The sequence below is a fragment of the Ammospiza nelsoni genome, chromosome 9, assembly GCF_027579445.1.
Source record: "Ammospiza nelsoni isolate bAmmNel1 chromosome 9, bAmmNel1.pri, whole genome shotgun sequence".
NCBI lineage: Eukaryota > Metazoa > Chordata > Aves > Passeriformes > Passerellidae > Ammospiza > Ammospiza nelsoni.
In genome coordinates this window covers 30862270-30886476 of record NC_080641.1, presented here as the reverse complement: position 1 = coordinate 30886476, position 24207 = coordinate 30862270, and the positions used below count along the sequence as shown (strand labels likewise).

Below are 24207 nucleotides of genomic sequence, written 5' to 3'. Positions count from 1 at the left end.
TGAGTGTGTTGAATTGTCTAAGGTAGGGAACAACAGCTTGAAATTACTGTCATGAGCTATGGGAAACAATGGGAGAGTGTGGAACTAGATCCCCAGCAGGAAAACAGCTGGTAAAAAATTAAGCCAACTGTGTTTCCAAGTCAATCCTGGAATGCAGTATGCAAAACAACATGTGTTCAATCAGAAATCCTCAAAAGAAAAGGCCTTTTTGTCAAGCAGATTAGTTGCCTCAGATGAAGGACATTATAAGCAACTGAGAAACTTGTACCTCTGTAGGTCTTCTTTTCCTTGGTTTCTTTATTTTCTGATTCCAACAGGAGCTGAGAGCACTCAACATCATAAAACAGGAGAAGCTTTAAGGGAGTATGACAGCAAGCACTGTCTCCAGACTTGAACTAAACAAACTTCTTTAGATACTTAATGGTTTTCTCCTAAGACAGCCCACACTCACTAATCTCTTCTCCACCATTAGTCTCACTCCTGCCTCTGGGTGTGAATGAGATACACTGTGGAAAATTCTACCACATCCATTAAATTCCATCCTGTCACTCCATCCTCTGATCACACCTTCAGAGACATTCACCCAACTGCCCCATGGGCAAACAACAGCAAGACAGAAACTTTACCAAAGCTCTGGAAGGCAGACATTTTATATATGTATTTATATATATATTCACAAGAGCATTGTTTTATCTTAAAACCTTTCTAAAACAGGAATATACTGCAGGTTTTAGCAGTAGAGATAAAATATTACGGGATCCAGCCTTATTTTGTTTTTCTCATCCAAATATACACATTGTTGTAACAGAGAAATAATTGCATCCAGAATTATTACTGCTGCTTGATGACCAGAATGCCTCATACAACTGCTCTGCACTTGAAACTACTGCAGATATTCATCTGCCCTGGCCAAGAACAGCATCTTTTGGGTGGAGGAAAAGAAAGGAGGCATAAACATGGTTCACTTAAAATGCAGTGACAAAAATGGCATTTGAAGGCCTGCGTTCAAAACAGTCCCATATTGTTATTACAGATGGAAACAGTGAGGGAAGAGAAACAGAAGAAACAAAAGCCAGCTTTTGTGAGTTCCAGAGCAATCCCTTATGATCCTGGGTCTTGTATAAGATGATTTGGAAGCTTTGGAAAGGCATTCAGGGTCTCTCCCTGAATAAGGCACTGAAACACACTGTCTTCCATGAGCCTGGCCCAGTGCCACAACAGTTTCTGCATAATTCATTGCACGTTTTGCTAAGTGTTCTCTGGATATCTATATAGATGTATACACATAGACATATATGTATTTTTCCATATGTTTTCCTGCAAAACAGAAAAGTAAAATAAGTTACATAATGGAATACAGAATTCAGAATGAGACAAACATGGTACCAGTTGACATGTCACACGTGCCCCAAAACTAAACCAGAGAGGATTGATTTTGAATGTACCCTAAGTCTGTAGATATAAATTATTTCTTGTCTAACAAAGTTTTCATATAACTCAGCCAGGAGGGCTAATGTTTGACTTCCCAAGTACCTTCTGCCCTTTTCAAGCCCCATCATCTTTTAAGCTTATTAGCACTATTCCTAGCAATTCCTTGTGTCATTCTCAGTGACAAAACGTTGATTAGGGACAAAACTATTTTTTCCCCACTCTCAGATCTGCAGAAGCAAAGAGCAATCCTGAACCTCATCATCTTTGAACATAAGATGCTTAAGAGATGCAGTAAATAGATCACTATTCTTATGAAAAGAATGGATATTCTTCAAATAGCTTTGTCCCTGTATCTTTTTTTCCTGCAGTTGAAAAGAGATTCAAGTAGAGATGCTATTATTTCCATAAGAAATACACTAAGTATAGCATTATTTTTCTCCTCCAAGTGGTCAGTGATTTAAATACTGCTTGTGACAGTTCGTAATCTAATGACACATTTAACAGACACCAGTGGGTCTAATCTTGCTTTAATTTGTCATCTATTTTCACCTCATGTCTTCTGCACCAGCAAGCTTCACAGTTTGTTCTTTGTTTTCCTTTTGAAGTGATTGCTTAAAAGTATTATGAAATACCTTTGCATTTTTTGTTATCAGAATTAGTGAACAAATCCTGCATCTCTAACCACTGTGTCTGCTGTGGCTATAAACAAAAGCCAGTAAGAACAGTCCATTAAGAAGTCTGATAAAACAGATATATACTGTTCCATTTCACAAAATATTGTATTTTCAACCCTTTTTGATGTGTGACTCCCAGTCATGCTTTAGTGGAAGTCTTCAAGTTCAGGGTTCAGACATTCACTTGTTATGCTTCAATCATGTGTGTAAATTGGAATTATTTACACAAGAGTCTGAAAACTGGAGCCTTAATTTAACTCAACTACAGTGTTACCTCCCATGTGATGGGATTGTATGACTTCACATTTTATCTCAGTTCTTCTTCCTCTTCCTCTTCCTCATCTTCCATCTCCTCTTCTGAGTCATCCTTATTCTTTGAACTGTTGCTGAATTCAAGGTTCCCTTCAATATCCAGCACCTGTAAGTGCTTCAGGTTTTGGAAGGTACTTTCTTTCAGTGCTCCAACTGCAATCTTATTAAACCTTAAACAAACAAAAAGGCACCTTTGTTAAAACAAACTCATTTTTATATACAACAGAGAAATTAGGGGACCAAGAGGAAACCATTCTGCAGCTACTCTATACTGACCCCAGTTACTCTAAGTTTACACTGACTCACAACAGCACTCTAGAAGTGCTGACTCCTCTAGATGGGGAAAGAAAAAAAATCATAATATTGGAATTCCTCCCCCACAAATTCTTTCTCTTGCTATTCTCCTTTCTCCTTCCCAGAGAGGAAAAGCATCTGTTTACAGCCCATATTTTAAAGTATAACTGATTTTTCATAAAATTCTGTGTCATTCCTTGACAGTTTAATTCTTCATCTACTAAACTCAAAACGAAGTAACCCTTTAAACACAAAGCAGTCATTTTTCAGCTGTTATTTGCATTTCCAGGAATACAAATAAACTAATCTGCAGTTTATGAACCTGTCACATATACTGATCTGTTACTTTTGAACTGTATTCTGTGTAATATTCCAAATGTATATTATTGTTTCACAGCACTGAAATGATTAATGGCCTCCCATTAAAAATATGCCTGAGCTTGGGTGGAGTTGCCTCCTGAATATGTTAGCAAAACTGTTTTGCAAATTCCTTTTTTCTTTATATAGAAATATAGAATGTGGCATGTGGTTTCTGGTTCACATCCAAGCATTCACTAAAATCTCATAAATGTGAGCAGCTGAATAGACAGACTGCTCTAATTTACACCAGACTTTGTAATTTTATTTGCTTGGTATGGAATCATTCATCCATAAAGGTATGCTCCAGAACTGTTCAGAACTACAGGGCAGTTTAGCTGCATATAGTCAAAATAAGACCATATTTAGTCTTCTGCAGCCTAAGCCTTTTGAACACAGCCATTGGATCAGCTTAATCATATACTAAGGAATTAATAAATTACTTCTAAATAATATTTTCAATAATATTCCATCAGATTAGAACTGACTATATTACAGGGACAGATTCCCTTAGTGTGCTATAAATCTCTGCTTCAGTCAGTTGTTACTGTGAGTTTACATTACATGTGAAAAAAGATCAGTATCTGTCATCTACAAAAACAAAGTCCTCATCCAACTGACAGAGTGGGAAAGGACCCAGCAAAGCCACTAAACTGGGTTACATAACTGTCACAGTTGTAACTTGTCACTTGTTTCTGACAAAGCTATCCAGGGAATGCACACAACTCCAAGATTACTCACACACACCTCACTGGAGGGGGATTTTGTCAAAATCCAGGGCCAACAGACACAGGCAAAGCTGCACTTCTACAAGGGGACTGTAAACTTTTGGCTCACAGCTGAATATTGGAATATGACATCATGTTAAACATTAATTGCCCAGAATTACTGGCATACCCAATCCATTCTAATAAGCATAGAAAAGACAAGCTCTCTAAAAAGAGTTTATTGTGTGTATCCTTGTTGTTTCTGAGCAGATAAATACAGTTTTGTCACATATTAGTGTAAACCAAATATACTTGTTCAAAAAACAAGGATTTTAAATACTTTCTAAAAAGTAAGCAATTATAAAGTAGATGAAGAAGAAAAAAATCTTGTATGTTGGAGTGGAAGCTTGACCTTACCTGAGGTAAATCCCCTTTATTTTGGGTGTGGATTCAAAAGCATTCTCTGAAACCGTTGTGATCTTGTTGTTCTGGAGATACAGATATTCCAGAGATTCTGGCAGGCCTAATGGGATAGATGTCAGCTGGTTGCCAGCCATGTCTAGTGACTGCAAGGAAGAGACAACAAGGGGTCAAATAACTGAATTTAAACATTAGAAACACACCAGAAAGAGATTTAATTTTGAAGTTATATTTATTATAGAATAAAATCATTTAATCTACCTCTAATTTGCAGCAAGGCAAGTGTGGCCAAGACAATTCTAGTCTCTTACACTCCTATTGAGCATCCTGATTCCACATGATATGTCATGCTGGTTTGTTTCAGAGTTCCAACATTTCTTTATCTCTGTCCCCAGGCATTAGCCCATGTCTGTTTAAGTAAATTAAAAACAGGCTGGGTTTCAGATATGCAGGAGAATTCCTTGGCATCTGCTACTGCAAACACTTTGCTGGCTGAGGATGGTGATAGGTGCAGTTACACATAAAACCATCTGGAAATATTCTAACATGGAGGATGTATGAAGACAGCAGGACTAAAGGTCATGGTTGTTTTTCAGATTAATTTTTTGCAAGAGAATGGATCAATAGAAGTGTTTTGTTATCCTGTATTGTAGTATTTTCATAGCACCAACCTGATACTATTTACCCACTAGTCAAAGCCACACTTCTGCAAACAATTGTCCTCATTCCAGTGTTTTTATTCCTCACATAATGCCAGTCTGGAAAACAATTATCATAGAACCATTGAATTGTTTAGGTTGGAAAAAAGCTTTAAGATCATTGACTCCAACTGTTAACCCAGTACTGCCAAGTCCATTATGTAAATGTCTTGCTTTGCAGTTGCAGAGTCTCCAGCGATTTCCATGGAAACAGTGTGGACTGAAGTATTTACTAAGTATATGCATGATCAGGACCTTTATGGGTGGTTATTTGCCAAATTCACTCCAGTGCAACTACTCAGAAACCGACTGCACAGTTAAGCACTTAATGATAAAAAAGATTCAGCTGGAAAGAACCAACAAGAATTAATGCTGTTCCAACGAAAAGCAAGAGCCATAAATGCCCCATTAGTCCAGCAGAACTTTAAGTCAGTGCTATTATCTGAACCCTGTTTAGTGGGAGTGGGGTTTGCTGTGGGGATGGCCAATGGCTGTCAGCAACACCTCTGGCTTTACATTGACTGCAGGGAGGGAGAGTAGAACAAAAGTTCCACATAATTGTGAATCTGGACCTTTGAGAAGGAAAGCTCATCATTCCAACCAGCAACTCCAGCTACCCAGCAGGGATCATGACCCATTTTTGTTTGAAAATAAAACAACCTACATTTTATTAAGGTGCTGCAGAAAAGCAATCCCAGCCGTCTGTAATTTTCAATGGCATCTTCCTTCCAGGCTGCTTTGCATGTTAAATATATTTGCTCACACATGTATCAGTGTGGCACCAAACAAAGGCAAAAGGTATTATTAAAGCCAGGGACCAAATCTGCAGCTGATGCAAACAGCTCTGGAGACACTGCTGCTGCACTGCTGATTGACATTGACTGAGGAACAAGTTATTGGTTATTCCCAGACACAACAGAAAGGGAAACGTTCCTATAGATTAATGTCAGGATTGTCTGAAAACACACTGGGGGCCAGTGTGACATATGCTGCACGTCCTTGTCCCTGATCTGCTCTGAGATGTGCACACTCTGCTGTGCAGTGACCTGACCATATGCCCCCTCCCTGGCTGCTGTATGACACAGGCAATACCTTTCACTGCAGGAAAGGGCCGTTGCCTAAAAGGAAATGCAGACAAATCCTTCAGCCGGCGTAACAATTCTGAAAGGTCATTTTGCTCAGCACAAATGTGATTGTTCCTGCCTGCCTTATGGTTTGTGTTTAACTTTCTCCAACAATTAAGCAAATGAGAAGACTGCTGATTGAATCCAGACTCCGAGCTGCTCCCCAGGTGCCTTAGCCAGCTGAGCTGCTAAATCCTACAGCTTGGCTTGTCTGACTATAAGCTGATGTGGGGGCTTTGAGAATTAAGAGTGTTTTTGTTTATGCATTCCTTCCTCCTGCTGTCTCTATTCAGAGCTGATTTTAAATCTTTTGGGAGATGAGCTCTTTGAAAGGCCTAATTTCAGTTTTAATGACAACATTCAATGATGTTTTTCTGAAAATATAGGACACTGTCAGGATTCAGACACAAAGCTGGACTGGCCAGCAGTGCAAGGTACCCACCTCTGGCACAATAGCACATCATTTCTACTCTAGAAACAGAGTGTGTAGCACTTACAATGCAACCCCAAAACACAAGGACCAAGCACATTTAGTATTGGTGCTACATAATTTGATTTAGGCAGACAGATGAGGATATCAGCATCACTAAAACAATTAGAGAAGGTGGTGTTTCTACCTGAAGACTGCTGAGTTCTCTCCATGCTCTTGAATAAATTGAATTTACTTTCAGTTTATTGTTGCTCAAATACAGTTCCCTCAGCTTTGTCATCCCAGACAAAGTCCCTTTTGGGATGATGCTTATCTCATTCTCCTTCAGCTTCAGAACCTGCAAGTTCTTTGGGAAGCCAAAAGGCACCGTGTGGAGATTGTTTCCAGAAAGATCCAGGGACTTCAGTTGCCGCAGTTTACGGAAGGCCTCCCGATGGATCTGGGGGCTTGTGAGCTTGTTGTAGCTCAGGTTCAGCTCTTCAAGGAAGTAAGTGGTAGCAAAGTCATTCCTGTTGATCTCTGAGATCTGGTTATGAAGGATCATCAGTGTCTTCACCCGCCGGGGCAGCCCGCTGGGGATCCTTTCCAGCATGTTGTTGTACAGGTGCACAGTGTGCAGCTTCTTTAGGCCGTGGAAGGCTGAGGGGTGAATACCTCGGGCTTTTAATTTGTTATTGTGGAGCAGAAGGTACTCCAGGTTCTTAATTTGGGTCAAGACATCTCTGTCAATCACCTTAATTGCATTCTTCTCCAGGTGGAGGAGGACGATGTTTCGAGGTAAACCACTTGGGATTTGGGAGAGGTTATTGCTGGACAAATCCAGATATTCGAGACTAGACAATTTCCTTGGGAAAGCAGGAAAGAAAACATTTTGATTCTGCAAGGTGAAACAATAACCAATTTGCTCAAAGACTTTGCAATCTTTGCTTTAGAGCCTTTTTGCCCAGCACAGCTCCCACTACTGACTGCCCTTTTCTGACTTGGGATATGAATGATGTGAACACCAAAACAGGGAGGTCCCATATTGCCATAAGGGATTAGGGCTTGGCACTGCCACTGCTCCCCAGCCACACCAGCAAGAGAACATGCCAGAGTCCACAGACACCCAAACTGCCACTGATCTGAGGCCTAGGATCAGTTCTGCAGTCCCAGGAAGCAACACATGAGCAATTTCAGTGAACAAATACCACAAGGAAGATGCCATGGCACCACCACCAGAACAGGGAGTTTAGCTCTCAGTTTCACAGAAACAAAGCCTGAGCATGAGTAATTTCTGTCTCTCTCAAAGTATTTGCTGAAAGTGAAAGGCAGGTCTGCTTTCTAGATGATGAAATGTTACTTTTATGAAAAACAGAAATGCTCACTTAGTGTCCTAGGCTAAGGTAGTGAACTCCTCATGACCCTCCAGTATTATGGAAGTGAGTCAGGGCTAGAGCTGCTTTGTGTAAGCTACTGAATCTGATTCCACGGTCTCAGTTGAAGCTAAATTAAATCCTCAGACCAGCCACTTATACCAACTGGATATGGATCAATGGTTGTTCCACAGCCAGGACTGAGGAACCCTGTATTCCCTTGTATTTCAAGTCAGTTTCTCAGCTCAAATTAGAGTTTTAATCTACTTGACACAACATAACCCATTGCAGATGACCGGAGAGCTTTCAGGAAACAGGAAGACTAATGTGTTACAGACATTACTTACTAGTTACTACACTGCTGTTCCAGCTATCCAAGCATGCTCTGAATAAACAAATATAATCTTTAGGTAAAATGCTTCACTGCTGCCATTTGTAAGGTTTCCCCAGGATGGGAATATCTTAACAGAATTTATATGTCCAACATGACCTGGAGGTGGACTCAACACAGATATAGTAAACTACTAAGGGAGGTTTCTGGGAATGGGAAATGGAAAAGGAAAGCACAGTTTGTTATATTTTTGTGTCTGGAGATCAGAAGGGTTTACAGAACTAAATTATATGCAGGACTGATTGTGTGGCCTGGATTTTCAGGTAGAGCAGGGGCAGCATTCGGTGCAAGCAGAGAAAAAAAATTTTTAAATTTGAAGTGCTAAGTCCCAGGCTAAATCTAGGACGGCCAAAGGCTATTTCTGTTGCACCAGTTGGTAGAAAAGCTTTTGCAGCCATCTGGCTCTCGAGCAACACCACTGCATCCCTGCCTGCTCCAGCAACCACCTGCACTGGGATACAGCTGGGCATGGGGAAGTCACAGCTCTGTGTGTGGGGCTGCTTTCAAACCACCTTCACAGAAACACACAAGTGGCTGCAGTGAAGATGAAGGTCTGGCTTTGATGCCCAGTGAAGTGCCCTGGAAACTGGAAAGTCCCAGGTAACCTCACTTTTGAATGTTTTGGAAGAGCAGAGAGTAGCTTTCAGTTGTTCTAGGTGGCTGTTCCCAGAAGGGATTTAGTACCTGGTGTGACTGGGTCTGTGGCAGGCAGGGAGTGGTGCAGTCTAATTTTCAGTGTTCTGTCTTTTGTATAAAACAATTCTGCAACCACTCACCCAGACCTTTGCTCTTGAATGGCAGCATCTGCATCTAAGCAGTGAAATGTATAACATCACCCAGCTTTGAATAACTTCACTTTCCACATCCTTTGTTCAGTGGATGCACAACTGTCCCAGAGGGAGCAGACAGACACAGAGGCACACAGTGCACATCTCAGTCTCACCAGAAAGTTTCATTGTCCATTCCCTCATTAGACAAGTAGTTGTTCTGCAGATACAGCTCCCGCAGCCCGGCAAGCTCGCTGAAGGCTCCTTTGGGAATCTTCTCCAGCTTGTTGCTCTAGATCACCAGAAGCACAAAGCACAGTATTTGGCATGAACCAACACAACATTTGGGTTCTGTTCAACTAGCATGGGCAATTAAACTTCAGAAGGGCTAGACATGAAATATTTAGGGAGCTTTATAATGGCCCAGATTCATTTGTCAATGTATATAAAGTAGAAACCAACCTAGACAAATTTGGCTGAGTGTCTTAATAAAAAGTAAAAGAAAAAACCACATCTAAAGTACACCTCTCAGATATTTCTGGTCCACTTTTGGCTGCCTCTCATTTCTTGTTGTCCCGTTTTTTCCCAGTCAAAATATCAAGGTAAATGTTACTACTGACAGATAGTGCACTTGCAAATAAAACACTCATTTCTCTGCTCATCTCCTCTGTCCTTAACACAACTGGGGACAGCAGGGAAGGAGACAAGTTCAAAGAGTAATCCTCACAGTGTGAGACCCCTTTGGGAGATAATGATTATCTGTAAGTGTTGAAAAAATGCAGGGGACAAATAAGGGAAAATTTTTGGAGAGAAATTCCAGCAATTTAAAGGACTGGACTGGTTGCATTTACTTTTCTTCAAGCTGGAGAAGCCTGTTCTCTAGATTTTAACAAGAGTTCTGGTGAAACCTTCAAGGGAAAAGAGCTGGGAGGCAGCACAGAGCTGCCTCAGTCCAGGGCTGATAACAGACTCCAGTCTCTGCATGTCCAAGGAGCTGTCAACACTCAGAGCAAGCAGACCAGGACTCCCCACTGCTGTGGCTCTCCCATTGCTGATGCTCAGATCTCCAGCTCAGACATGATGAAGTGTTTTTATCAGAATCAGATGACATGGAATCCAAAATGCTGGAGAGTAGTTAACAGCACAACTCTGCTATTGCACTATGGCTGGAGGAGTTGTAGTAATAGGGAATTCCTGATCCAAAGTGAATTGCCAGCTCAGTAGCAAGCAGCAGCCACTGGTGCTGGGAAGCAGTGGTCTGTGTGAAATGATTCAGTGAGCAAAGCCAGTACAGAGTGGGTAAGCAGCTGTCAGGACAAGTGGCATTAGAGGCAAACTTACCTGGGAGGTCATGGAGACAAGGCCGTGGAATGATGCACTTCCTGTTCTAATATGTATTTATATTGTTTTATGCAGGGAGGAGACCAACAATGCAACCACACAGGGATTTGAGTACCTCCCCCTGCAAACACAGAAAGGCATTTCTGCCCCCTGTGAGCATTCTGGTGATTTACAAAAACACACTATTGCTTATGGACAAAAAAGGAAGGAGATGGGGACAGCTACTGATGAGAATCCAGCAGGCAAGCCTTAAAGTGGGCCTGGGGATGTTTCCAGAAACCCACACAAACACAGTACTTTGTCACAATCCTAAAGGATTACAAAACGTTTTTGCCATTACCTGTAAGTGTAATTTATATAGTGCTGGAGGGAGATTCTTTGGAACATACTTCAAGAAATTGCTGGACATGATGAGTATCTCCACATTATTAGAGCCATTGAACATATTATCAGGTAACCCAGCATCTGAAAGTTTGTTGTTATGAAGATACACAGATCTGTTTGAAGGAAGCAAAAGATGAAGTCAACAGATAGGGAGATCTGGAGTTTTTGTTTACTGAGAGAAAGCTTAGTTTAAAACTTAATTTCAATATTTCTTCTTTCCTTGAGATAATTGGATTTGGTTTTAAAATGTGCCTTTTAATTTAGCAAGGGATACAGATGTAAAACCAAATGGTCAGCCACAAGATTCTCTGAAAGTTGTGTCTATTCAAAATCCAAATCTGCACATGAATACAAAATTTCACAAGTGGCCTTAACTTCTTTACAAGAAACAGTGCAAGCCTGGGACTTTGCAGTACTTAAAAACACAGAATGTCAGTGTGGGGGCCTCACTCAGAGGGTCAGAATTCATCTCTTTTTAACACATACAGCCCCACCTTTAACTTCTATTTGGAATTGAGTCTGGACTGCTTGGGCTTACAAAATCAGCCTGCAGGTCTTGTAAGAAAGGACCATCTCTTAACCCTCCATTCTTTCTGCTCCCATGAAGGCTGGAAACAGCCCAGGAAACAGTTTCTCTCCTACTCCTGGAACTCAGAATAGGATACTGACAGAAAGACAAGAGATTGACTCAGTCTGGCAGACTTTTCTCTTTTCTATGCTTTGGTTTTTAATGAGCCATTGGGATTGAGAGACAGAGTTTCTTACTTTTCCTTTGCCTGTCTTACTTCCAACCTTTAATACTCACCAAATAGTTTCTCCAAACAGATTTTCAGAAACTGATTCATCCTTACACAGGTTTCAATTCTGTACAAAGCAATGTACCTCTATGAAGTTATTCCTCCTTTTCACTGGCATAACTGCTAAATTAATTCATTTTACTTCTTTTTAACAGAAGAAATTATAGGCTTTTAGTGACTTTGATTACTTCTTCCTTTCCTGTGTTTACCCCCAGATGCAGCAGGCAGCTAAATTTGTAGAGAGAGGTTAAAACTGCAAAAGTGTCAAGTGAGCTTTTTTAACTTGTTCTTGGATTCTCTACCAGTAGCAGAGAACTTGGCAACATCCTTCTGGAAGGAAGGAAAGGCTCAGCATGGAAATACATTTGTGTGATCACACACTCCAGGGAGTTCAGAGCTACACTGGAAGTATTGTTTACCCTGCATGGTCAGCTGTACTTTTAACTCACAAATATTTGCCTTTCTGAAAAACTTACTCTCCAAATAATCAGTCTGAGATCATGAACTCGGCTGGGGGCAAAAATACAACTGAAACAACTGTGTTGGGATTTTATATGAGTAACTTTGGAAATCAATTAGCTCTTGTTCTGATTAAAATTTGTGTTTGTATAGAAAGTGTGAAAATCACTTCAGAAGAGTCAATAATTTTAATATGGGATCAAAAGACAGCAGCATCTCCACCTGAGATTAAGGAAGAAAACATGGATAAATCTAGCTTCTTTCATTATGAGATATTGCCAGAAATCTGTGAGTGACTCAGCCCTTTCAGCTTCCAAGAGCCTGAGAGACTAAAGGCCCAGGAAGTGCAGAGCTGCTCCAGCTCTCAATGAATTCAGTGGGAATGGAAAGTTCTTCAGTTCATCACAAGACTGGGCTGTAGGGGCTCAGCTGTAATTAACTGCTTCCAAAGCTGGCTGCACAAATCGCTCCCAACAGTTTGGGAGTCTGTGCAGGATCTGCATGGTGCAGTGTGTGGATGCTGCAGATGACTCAAAACCCCGTCAGCAAAGGCCACACCTCACAGGAGGTGGTCGGGGTGCCTCTGGGTTTGATACGGATGTGCTGCGGTCAGCCCAGGTGAGAAAATCACAGCCTGAAGCCAGCAGAGACCTTTGGCAGCAGATCTGGAGTATGAACCCCTTCTGAAGGTGCTGAAGTTCTTACCTTGAATAGAACTGAGTTATACTGCACTGAGTACTGCCCTCTTCACCTGATTTTACTTTTAAAAATGAACAGACTATAATAAAACTAGAGAGTTCTAAACAGCTAATCTCCATTTTGAGAAACTTAATTGTTCTTTTCAAATCAAATACACAAATAAAATGGGGAAAACTTAATTTGATATTTGCAGAAGTGTCTGGCAGCTAGAAAAAGCCTTTGGAATGTGTTTGTTTGATCTTTCATGCTGAGAATAACAAACAGCTTCTTTCCAAAAACACAAGTAGGCAATAATATAGTTTAGCCAGATATTTTCTTATCACCCACCAACTGCATCCAAGCAGTGGCAGAACACCAGTATTGTTTTACTTCCCAGTCCCTTACCTCAAGTTTGGTTTCTGTCCAAATGTGAGCCCATATATCTTAGTGAGATAATTGGCTGCAAAATCTGCACTGATCAAGGTATTTGGTAGGAATTTTGGAGCCACTGTTAGCTGTAAAAGAAATATACAGGGGAGTTCCAATGAAATGTAGCAAATGTTTTAACCAAGTATTAGAGCAGCAGCAAAACACTTTCAAATTTATCTTCCCTAAGCAGGCAAAGATAAATTAAACTGAATGTAGATTTAATGAACAAAAACAAATTGTCCTCACTCACTAATCTCTCCAGGAAGGAGACAGACTTTTGCTCTAAGATATGAAAATGTTTGTTTTGGTTGGAAGGGTCCTGTCTCTTTTTGGTGGAAGAAATCAAGAAATTGTTATTCAGAGAGCAAACACTTTGCTTATTATTGTTCCTAATTCCTCAGTCTGCTGTGCCAAAAACCTCCAACCCCCCTCACAGTGACCTAGTGCTCATTCTCTTAGGAAAGTGTGTTGTGGAGGGGAGGTGTCACTTCACACCTCTGCCCCACTGCAGCCATTTATGATGATCTCTGCAGGGGGGATTCAGGCTCCCAAAAAACCAGGACACTTCTGAGCCAAATGATGGAATACTGAATGGCACTTCAAAGCAAAGGGTACAGTGGTACCTTGTTCAATAAACCAGTGATGCATCAGGAAGTACAGAAAGGCCCTGTCCTCAAAACTTTATAGCTGACAACAGGTACAGGAGTGAATGTGTTGCTCTTGTTGCTGCTTTTATCAGTGATTTTAAAAGCTAACCCTAGAAGCACCTGCATCTGAACAAATTGGTGGGGTAAAAAGCAATGATCAAAGAAATCTCAGTTTTAGAGAGCATCCAGGTAATACAATAGCCAGATTCACTGAGTGGCTGTTAATAGCAAAGTCATTCACCCACAAACCAAGAGTACAGCTCACAATCCAGGCTGGATGGAGGGCAGTTTTCTGGCAAGCATACACCCAGAAGCTTTATGTATCAAGATAAAGCCCTTGGGAAACAAAATTTTAACACAATGCTGTACCAGATGATCCTTGAGTGGAGAAGACAGTGAACTGCAGTCAGCAGGTGCAGCCACCCTGGTTACAGGTGTTCACTGCAGTACTAATGAGACCACTCTGTTTTATGTGCACTCCAAAGGCAGATACTGAATTCTTTGAGATCAGGATGGGAGACTGGGGCAATGGAAGGGATCTGCCTTCTAGCCTGAAGTTCATGGAATCTGTGATCTTCCTCACAGCTCTGTTATGTGAAACAGAACCTGGTCCTTTCAGGCTACAAAGCACAGCAAGACTCACATAATGAGAAACCATATTTTTCAAACTTGTATTACCATAAAACTGCAGTGCGTTATGAATAATAGTGTAAAACCAAAAATATCTAAGATATGAACACTGTGTGAAAGAAGAGACACTTTATTGGAGAACTGCCTAACCCAAGCCTTGAACTATGTATTTATCTAAAGGCTGCCCACACCCCTCTCTACTGGTATGTCAAGAGTGCATTGATGAACTCCATCCATGAACTCCCAATTTACTGGACTCATAAAACAGTCTTTTAAAAAAAGAATACATTATTTACTGGGTTTCATTTTCAGCTGTTCTAAAACTTCCATCCTTAGCCTGTCTTAAACATTTGTGTGTCACAAACACACAAAAAGGTCTTTCCCACAAATCACACTCCTATCAGCATTTCCAGATGGTTTGTGAGCACTGCAATGAGCCATTCTGCATATTCCTGCAGTTGCTCTTGGCTTTGGTGGTAATCTCTCACCTCCTGATCTGGGAGATATGATTGCAGGGTGCTGGATAAAAGCACTCATCTCTGACTGAGAAGGTCTGACAGTACCTCAGAAAGAAATAAGTCTCTGCCATGATGTAACACTGACAATTCAGACACAGGAAACAAGACTTAATCATTTTCATACACAGTGGTACATTAAAGCTTTTCTCCAGTCAATTAGGTCATAACTTTTGTACAAATCAAAGGGCATGGCTCAGACATGTGAAATGAGAGACATAAGAACCACAAGAAAGAGGAAAGAGAAAAAGATGTTTAATCCAAAAAGAGTTTTCACTTGCTCAGGATTTTGCTTTGGCATTTCAGCACTTGGTCATGAGACCGATTTTCACTGATTACCTTCTTGAAGGATCCATGCCAGATTGCTTTAAGTGTTAGCAAAAATAAAGTTGACTTGAACAGCTTTGTCTGCTTTATTGCCTAACAAGAAGCAATCTGCCATTTCTCCTACTGCAATTTTCTTTCAACTTTCTGCTGCACCTTCCTTTCCATATGACAGAGTGTTTCTCCACTGTTAACTAATGAATTGAGAAGGTAAATACAAAAGTCATTACCAGATTTGAATTGCTCGGATTTTTCTTGCTTGGACAAAGCTTTGATAAAAACAGAAAGTGCTGGATTGAGGTGAATCCCATATCACTTTGAGGATATGGGGAAATGTAAGCCTTCTGTCACCAAAATCACCTGCTTATAGTCAATAATGACAGCTCAGGATCTGGTCTATCATTTGGTGGAACAATTTCATTAACAAGGTTTACTGTGCGCTCTATTTGAGAGAGACAAAACATGAGAGTGGGGTGAAAACTTAAAAAGGAAACTACAGCATCCACTCTTTACTTGAAGTACTTGTTACTCAGAGGCCACAGAAAGCTTTTAGTCTCTTACATTTCTTTTCTCTGACCAACTGTGCCAGTTTAATGAAAGATGACTTAGCCACATCTGATGGGATCACAATGGAAGATAAAGCAGCATTAAGATAATCCATAAAACAAGAAGCAAACTACCAGCAAATCCCTGCTCTCCTCCAGACACCACAGTAACTTGATCCCCAGTGTTTCCTGCTGCAGAGGAGATGCAGTCTGAAGCCAATCTGGTTTGTCCTGGCTTGTGATTTATAAAGAAATGTGTTATTTTTGTGGGTCCACAACTTGTCACTGTAACTATTTGTGACATTCGCTGATGTTTACAATTTCTTTTGGGATTCTTTTCTCTCTGCAGCAAAGCCAGAAAAACCAAACGCTTTGTTTTGTTACACAGGGAAAATCAGAGTGCTAGGTTCTGGAATATTAGTCACAGTCTGGCTTATTCCTTTTTATGGAGTTATTAACTGCCAAGATTGTTACATGGAAATGGTGCTTGAAAGAGAGAAAAGAACACAATGTTACTGTACTAAGGAATGGGTTCTATTCTCAATCACTCCATACAGAAATGTATGGAGTGATTCTGGATGTGTCTTGGCCTGACTGAAACCTGAATGTGGCCACATGTATTTAATCAGAACATCAAATGGTCCCAGATTTTAAGAGGATAATAAAATATATATATACAGACATGCAGAGAGAGAGAGGGTGGGATGGAAGGGCAGGATTTCTGTAGACAAAGAAGCTCTGCCTGATGTTTTAACTTATATTTTTCTGTGGATCCTAATTTCTTCTGTAGCAAATATTTGTGGACAACCACTGGGGATAAAAGAAGCCATAACAGGAACCACCCAGATACAAGGGTATATAAGAACTATTCAATTTCCTAACTTTGGCAGGAAAGATGTACTTCTGTCAATACATCCAACCTGGGTCACAATAGGAAAGCACCTGGGATCTTCTCCATCAAAAGAAGAAATTCAGCTCCTATTACTGCAGCTAAAAGAAGAAATTAATGACTGGCACAGTTTCACTGTGTGGGGGGTTATTCTCCCCATATCCAACCTAAAAAGAATGGGAGTCAGGGAAAAATGCATAGGGAAAATGCAGAAGAAAATGCATTTTTACAGATCTTCATGGTTCAAACACAGGCAGTAGGATGTGTTTGTTCACAATATTTTCAACCAGCCTCATCTGGTAAGGCAGCATTTCATATAATTACCCACATACAGGCAGGAACCAAATCTGCATGCAGCTGCCCCAAAGCCTACTGAAGTCAGTGGTAAGTTTTGCGTGCAGGGGCTTTCTGTAGCTCCCTACACAAGGGAATCTTTTCACCAGGTGCACAAATAAACAAGTGTTCAAAATATACCTGCATGTGTAGCCTCTAAACTTCACATACTGTTTTGACCTTAGATGAACCTGCATTAGAATATCATTTTAGCACAGTTTTACTTATGTATTATATACATTTTACAAGAATTGACAACTTGCTCATTTAATTTTCAGAACCCAATTAGAAAAGAGCTCTGAAAGGCTTTAGAGCCTCTTACCTTATTGTTTGCCAGGTACAGGTAATTCAGGTTCTCCAGATGCTCAAATGCTTCCTCTGGCAACCCTTAAAAACAGGAATAACTAATCAGTGACATCAGCACCTTTCTGCCTTTCTGAGTGAAAATACCACAGGGCAGCTTTCCCTCTCAATATCTTCCATGTGAGATTGAAACACTTTTTATAGCCACCGAAACAATGTGATTCACATCTATTGGTATCTCTTTTAATTGGGAAAAGAAAAAACAAACCCACAAACCAAATCAAACTATACACACTTGTTAAGAGCAATGGAGGACTATTTAAAATCCTGATCACACAAGGCTTGTGGCCAAGGCCACTGGCAGGTGCCAGGTACAGAGCTGTGCACATCTGCTCTATGGCTGATTGTCAGTGTTTGCAGCAACCACACTGTCAGAGAACCTTCTCCTGTAATTTGCATAAGATTCTGCAAGTCTTTTCTCTTGCAAGGATATAATCTGAGGTTGCTTAGTGATCAGATCAACCTCGTGAATGACCATATTGCTAAAATAACCTGCGTGTCACAACTCCCCTCTTGCTCTGCTCCTCCACAATTCAGGTATCCAAACAGTACCAGCTCAGAGAGCTGGTCCAACTCAGGGCTTATCCTCCCCCAATAATTATTAATTTTCAGCTGAGTCACTCCACATCCAGCTGATGACAAAATCCCAACTGCTGTCACAATGGAAAGAAACGCTTTCACCTGGCACTTGTCACAGGCAAAGCTATTTTCCATGTCCAAACATGTTGGAAACTCAGGGCTGCACTGGAGCTTGTGAAAGAAAACATGCAGGCCCAAAGGTAATAGTGTCAAAGGGTGGATATAATAAGCACAGCTTTCCCTGTGCTCTGTAAGATTGCTGTGCCTTGGGGCCCATGTATAATATGCCCACATGCTCAATAAATTTTGTTCTCTGTCATTTCAGTAAAGATAAAAAGAGCATTCAGATCAAGTGGGTGACACATAAATTAATAATAATTACATCTTTTGTATCCCATATCCTCCTCTCTTACTGTTTACTCCAATTCCTCTGTTTCTTTTACTTTCCTCACTAAATCACTTGTTAAGTTTCTCTAATAATCATGAGACTGGACAAGCAAAACCTGCCTGTAAAAATCAAAGTGGTTTGAGAAGGGTAGAAATGTCCTTATTATACATATAAATTCATACCAAATCTGACAAGGACAAAACTGGCCCAAACTGCCCAGCCTGACTAGACTGAACTAAACAAGGTCATTCAGGAGGAAATCATTCCGCATGTGGACGTTTCTGGTTCTCAAGTGCATTGCATGGAAGTGCCTGTGGGAGCAGAGGGAGTTTCCTGGACGAGGAGATCTCACGCCACAGCACACGAGCTGCTGCCAGCTCTCCTCCACTGCTTCAGCAGGGCTGCATTCCTCCACACTGAGTCTGTGTTCAGATGATAAAGTGTCTCCATGCTCTGTGAGATGGCCAGAGGAGTGAGGCTCGCAGCAAACCACTCCAACCAAGCAATCCATCACCCTGGCTTTCCTTATCAGCTGTCACTGCCTCATTGCATAAGCTGCTGCTCTGGAGGCACAGGCTCTGTCCACCCCATGGCTCACCTTTTGAAGTCAGCCTGTTGTTTTGCAAATTGAGAGTTTCCAGTCTATAAAGACGAGCAAGCTCTTCTGGAAAGATTTCTTCTATTTGGTTATTCTAAGAAAATGGAGAGTATTAATCATCAACAAAGTAATCCAAAAAGGATCCCAGTAAACCCAGACTGTGAACTTCAATAAAATCTGGAAGTGAACCCACCATGTCAAATCCCTGTCAAGACTTCTCTCATAATGAGCCAAACTCAGATCTCAAACCAAAAACATCCAAACCCAGGAGCATTTGAAAGCCTGATTTCTGCTCATCTCCAGGAATATCCAGCTTATGCACCAGCAGCACACAAAGAGTGTGATTATGCCTGGCAAGGCCCACAGTCCATCTGCCACAGTCAAACCTTGTAGCTGCAGCAAAGCATTTGTTACAAGGTTGGTAGGGTGGATTTCCAAGCTTCTGTTATTCATGGGATGTTTTAAAAACCACGGGTCACGGGCAGGGAGCATCTAACCAGGCTCACTTGCACTGGTTGTGCTGTCAGGGGTGACTGCCATCAGATTTTCATTAACATGCTGATTAACATTCCAGCCATTAATGAGTGGTTCTAGCTTCAGCATCCAGTCAAGGATCCACTGTCCTGAAGCCAGGCCAGTGCACAGAAAGTGACAACTGCAGCTCCAAAAACCTTCTTTTCTTTTGGTAGCAGAGGCAGGAGCCATGGCTAACACACGCCTGGGACAGATCTGCTGAGGAAGGTGCCAGCTTACATTACAGTTTTTCTAACTGAAAATCTCTAAACAAAATCTGCATTTCATCCATTGGGCAGAATTGACAGAAGGGAGCAATAAACCAAAAGTAGTTGGTGAAGGGCAAGGCATTGAAAACCTCAAGCACTGCCATTGCTCTGAGGCGGCACAGCCACAGGGCTGCCGTGCTCTGGCCCTTCAGGTGTCAGAGCACTGGCAGGGAAAGGACACCTGCCCAAAGGCTGGTCACAGGAATCAAATAACTAAGAGCAGAGCATAGAAACCGGCTGACAGTCTAGGACATCCTGATTCTTTTTCCTGAAGCTGGAATCTCACATCTTATATGACCTTTTCATGACAAGACATGAGGTGTCTGGAGCAGGACCACTTGCTGTAGGCATGACACTTGGCATGATGGTGGCACTGGCCATGTCACACCTGCTCCTTGCTGAGTTCATGTGCTGCAGGGAGAGGTGGGACAGCGGGGGACATGGGCTGGCCTTGCCTCTGGACTGGCTCACCGTGTCTGAACTAAGACACCATTCTGTCCAAAGAATTCTTTGTCATTTAGCCCATATTCTTCAAAGACACTTCAAAATGGAAGGGCTCCACCAGAAACTTGGGTTGGCCAAAGGAGAAACAAGAAATTGTTGGTTTGGACAAAATGAGAGAATGTGGAGCTCTTTTTCGCCTCCCTGGATGTGAGGGGAGAGCATGTCGATAACCAGGAGCCCGGCCCGCTGCACCTGCTGCTCCTGCCGGGAGCCGAGGCGGGGCTGAGGGAAGGAGCCGGGGTTCAGGGCCGGAATGAGGGCACGGGACGGGCGATGGATCGCGCCCTTACCTGCAGGGAGAGGTGGTTGGTCAGCTCGGGCAGCAGCAGCGGGAACTCCTTGAGGTCGATGCCGCCGCAGTCCACGACGCCCTCCTGGGTGCAGCCGCAGTCGCGGGGGCAGGCGGGGCCGGGCCCGGGCCGCCGCCGCTCCGGGCCGCCCTCGGCGAAGTCGCTGTCGGCGGCGCAGCCCAGGGCCAGCAGCGCCGGCAGCCCCAGCAGCGCCAGCAGCGCCCGGCCCCCGGCGGGCATCGCCCCTGCGGGCCGGACAGCGGGTCAGCCCCGCGGGGCAGCGCCCGGCCGAGCCCCGCAACCCCGGCCCGGCCGAGCCCCGCAACCCCGGCCCGGCCGGGCCAGCCCCGCCGCCTTCCCGCTCTCCCGGGGCGCTTTCGCGGCCCCTCAAGGCTCTCTGGGGACTGCGCTGCCCAACCAGTGGGTCCCGGTACAGCCGGCGGCCCGACAGCATCCCCCGCACCGGCCCCGACTCCCCGAGATATTTATTGCTTTTTTCATATTGAGAAACGCCAGATGATCCCCCAGATGTAGGGAAGAGGTTGTGCAAAGTTAGTTCAATGTGGTTGTCTGTCGTACCGTTCCTCACAGTTTTCCATAGGAAGAAACCCTTCTCGTTATTTAAACACAAAGGCTGGTCAGGAGTGATTCTCAGAGGGGCTGCTACACGTGCATCGAACAATAACAAAACCTTGCAGCTACTGAAAACAGAACGGGCTTCCTATGGATTTTGGAGAGTGTTGATCTGAACCTAAGACACTTGGCTAATGTTCAGCTTTTATCTTTCTGGCAGCAGGTTAAAATAATCCAAACAGAAGTTGAGTATCTACTGGAGCAGCCAGCTGGCCCTAACCCAGCCCCCTCGGTCCCACTTGCTGCCCTTCTCAGATTTCATACATAAAGGTTTGCAGTCAAAGCTGGTTATGGCTTGTCATTTATCCTCTCAGCTATTTTTTCACAGAAGGATTTGACAGCAATGAGAAAGACTTAGGCTGATCTTTTAAGGTGAAAAGGCACAATGGATTAATGACCTTATCAAATAAATACTCTCTTCACCTCTACTAACCCAGATTCCTTCTTTGCATCAGAAACAAGAACCCCACAGAACCAGACTGGCAGCTGTCAAAACTGTGTCTCCATTTACATCCATTCACAAGTCTTTGCAGCTTTGCACCAGGAGCTCTCTGAGAGAGCTTGGGTGCTTGGGAGGCATTGGAGACATCCTGCTCTCAGTCACAGCCATGAAAGTCTTAAGTAAGTTTTTAAAACACTGACTTGAAGAAATGGGAGCAAGTGGGACTACAGGGTAGAGCATTCCAAAACATGGATGCTGGTTTTGCTTTAGTCCTGTCTTTGCTACAAACATGCACACACATCATTGTGCTTGATCTCTCTTTCCCCCATTCCACTATTTTACAGCTTCCATATCTGTAATAGCTGAATATAATGAAATTCATCTCTTTTATAGAACTTTCCTTGTATGGCAGTTATTAACACTGAGACCAAAACTGGCCATATGAGTATGCCAACAGTAGATTAGTAAAATCCTTAGTATTTAGTGACCTAATCTCAGAAAATATTTCAGAAGTCTTAGAGAAAATAATCTCAGAAAGTATTTCAGATCTCTAAGAAAGTATTTTTCCTATATAACAGCTCACCCTTACAGACACTTGCCAAAGAAACTATAGACAGAAAACCTTGCATGTACAGGTCTCAATCAGCTCTGCTGTAACAGTATCACCACTGTTCCCATAGCACAGTTACATTGTGGTTTTTCTTGGACTCTCTACGTTTGCAACATGCTGTTTTTTCCACATCTGTTGCTGAAAAGATGTCAGAAAATTAACATGAAATATTCTATCTATTGCACACTAAGATTTTGGGGTGATCTCACCCCCTTATCAATATGCAATTGTCTGCTACAATGCCTTTGGAGGGACTGCTGCTGTAGCACAGGGAGACACTTTGGATAGAGGAACATCTGTGTACATCTGGAGTGCAGGCAGTCACACCAGGCATGATGGTGATTTTCTTTTAGTTCAAAGAAAGGCTGAAGTAACTCTACTTCAGCTCATTCCCATGGGCCTGATTCAAAGCCTTGTTAAGAAAGCTTCTCAAAGAGTAGCTCAAAACCCACCAGAGTCAGTCCCCTTCCCTTGCTGTAGGTGAGCTTTGGAGCAGGTTCTGCCACCCAAAGACTGAAGTGACACTGAAACCAGCTCAGGGGTTTCTGTGGCTGCATCTTTCTGAGTCCAGACACAAGTGATACCTGCACTTCAGTGCCTCACAGCACTGGAGTGCTACAAAAGGCACAGACTCAAGAGGTAAACTGAAGTTGCAGGAGTTACTGAATGCTTCTCAGTGATTACAGTGCTCCCAATAAACAACAGAATCACTTTCAAAATATCTAATCTCTGTTACCTATCATTCCCCACTCACATTCTCACAGGACACACACACACACAGATAGAAAAACATTCACTGAAGGAGAAGATTATCCTTCAAAATCAACAGGTTAACTGAATTTGTTACACTGAGTATCCTTGCTAAAAGCTGCAGCTGAAAGGGAGGCTGCTGCTGCAGGTTGTCTGACAAGCCAGCTTTAAAAAAAAATAGAAAAACTTACCTTTGCTGTCAGAAATGAGATGAATGGAGAAGAACATTTCTCTTGCCCCCACAGGCTCTCTCAGCTCATGCCATGTCAGTAACATGCACTGAGCTCAGAGTGAGTCTCCCCTTTCCAAGCCAGATCCTTTCCAGATGTGAGCAGCAGAACTGGAGAGAGTAACAGGCAACCCTCTACCAGTGAGAGCTTCCTGCACTTCCCAGCGAAATCAGAGAGGAATTTTCCAAAGCCACCATATAGGAAAATGTGAGTAGGAAAGAGGAAGCAGCTATGGCCTGAATATAAAGACTTGGGAAATAAACAATCTCCCATTACTTTTGTCAACACAGTTTGTAAAATCTGTGAGCAAAGCCAAGAGCCAGCATGCAGGAATTGGCAGAAGAGAGGCAGAGACAGTGTGTGTGCTTCTGCATTTCACTGCAGGACGCTGGAGCTGCACTGTTACTACATCTTTGAGTTTAGCTGCATTCAACCCAAATCTGAATTCCAGGTGGGAATGTCCTCCCATTCTCTGGGGGTCTGGTTCAAATTAGCTAGGAACAGATAGATCAGCAGTTTTTCCTGCATTTTATCTCCTTTCCCTTTAACTCTCCCTTCTTTTCAACACATTAACTGATCTTTGGGGACCAGAGATCAATAGGCTGAAACTACAAATGTCTAACAGGCAAAGTCCCCAAATGTGCTGTGACACCCCATCCACTCAATCTCTTCTTTATCTTCTATGCCCTGCATTACAGTACTTATATCAGAACTTTCCACCACTTACACACACACACAGACACTCAGCCCAGAAGCCTCACATTTCTTATTTCCCCATTCTTGGTGAAAGAACAGGAAGATATATTTGCTAACAGTATGCTCCAAGTGCAGCAATATTCCCAAGAAAGCAGCACAGCTTTTTTCCCCTGACACCAGTTACTATATTAAATATAAAGCCACCTGTTTTGTGAGTGCCCTGCAGTGCTCCATACAGTACCTCCACAAAACCTGCAGAAGAGCTGTCCTCACCAACAACACGACCTTCTTGCTGAATTCCAAAGAAGGGACGCTGATTCTTTCCTCTCCACTCCAGCTGAAGTCTAAAGCAATTAAGTTATTTCCTCCCTCTCTTCATCCAGGCTTATATCAACTGGAACTGATCCCCCTGTG

At 42.4% G+C, this 24207-nt stretch overlaps 1 protein-coding gene across 3 annotated transcripts; it reads right to left on the bottom strand.

The window, feature by feature from the left end:
• Positions 1-279: 279 nt before the first annotated feature.
• PODN (podocan) lies at positions 280-24207 on the bottom strand. 3 transcript variants are annotated; one of them, XM_059478000.1, is made up of 11 exons: positions 24067-24136; positions 20433-20677; positions 18857-18950; positions 17251-17315; positions 13022-13131; positions 10639-10795; positions 9134-9249; positions 6635-7292; positions 4193-4341; positions 2380-2587; positions 280-1317 (listed from the first exon to the last, which is right to left on the bottom strand). In XM_059478000.1, the coding sequence occupies exons 2-10, from the start codon at positions 20670-20672 to the stop codon at positions 2413-2415; spliced, it is 1764 nt and encodes a 587-aa protein (XP_059333983.1). In that variant the 5' UTR covers positions 20673-20677; positions 24067-24136; the 3' UTR covers positions 280-1317; positions 2380-2412. The 3 variants fall into 3 exon arrangements, with proteins under 3 accessions (XP_059333983.1, XP_059333980.1, XP_059333982.1); XM_059477997.1 differs by lacking the exon at positions 24067-24136 and adding an exon at positions 23059-23958; XM_059477999.1 differs by having other exon boundaries at positions 635-1317; positions 24035-24207.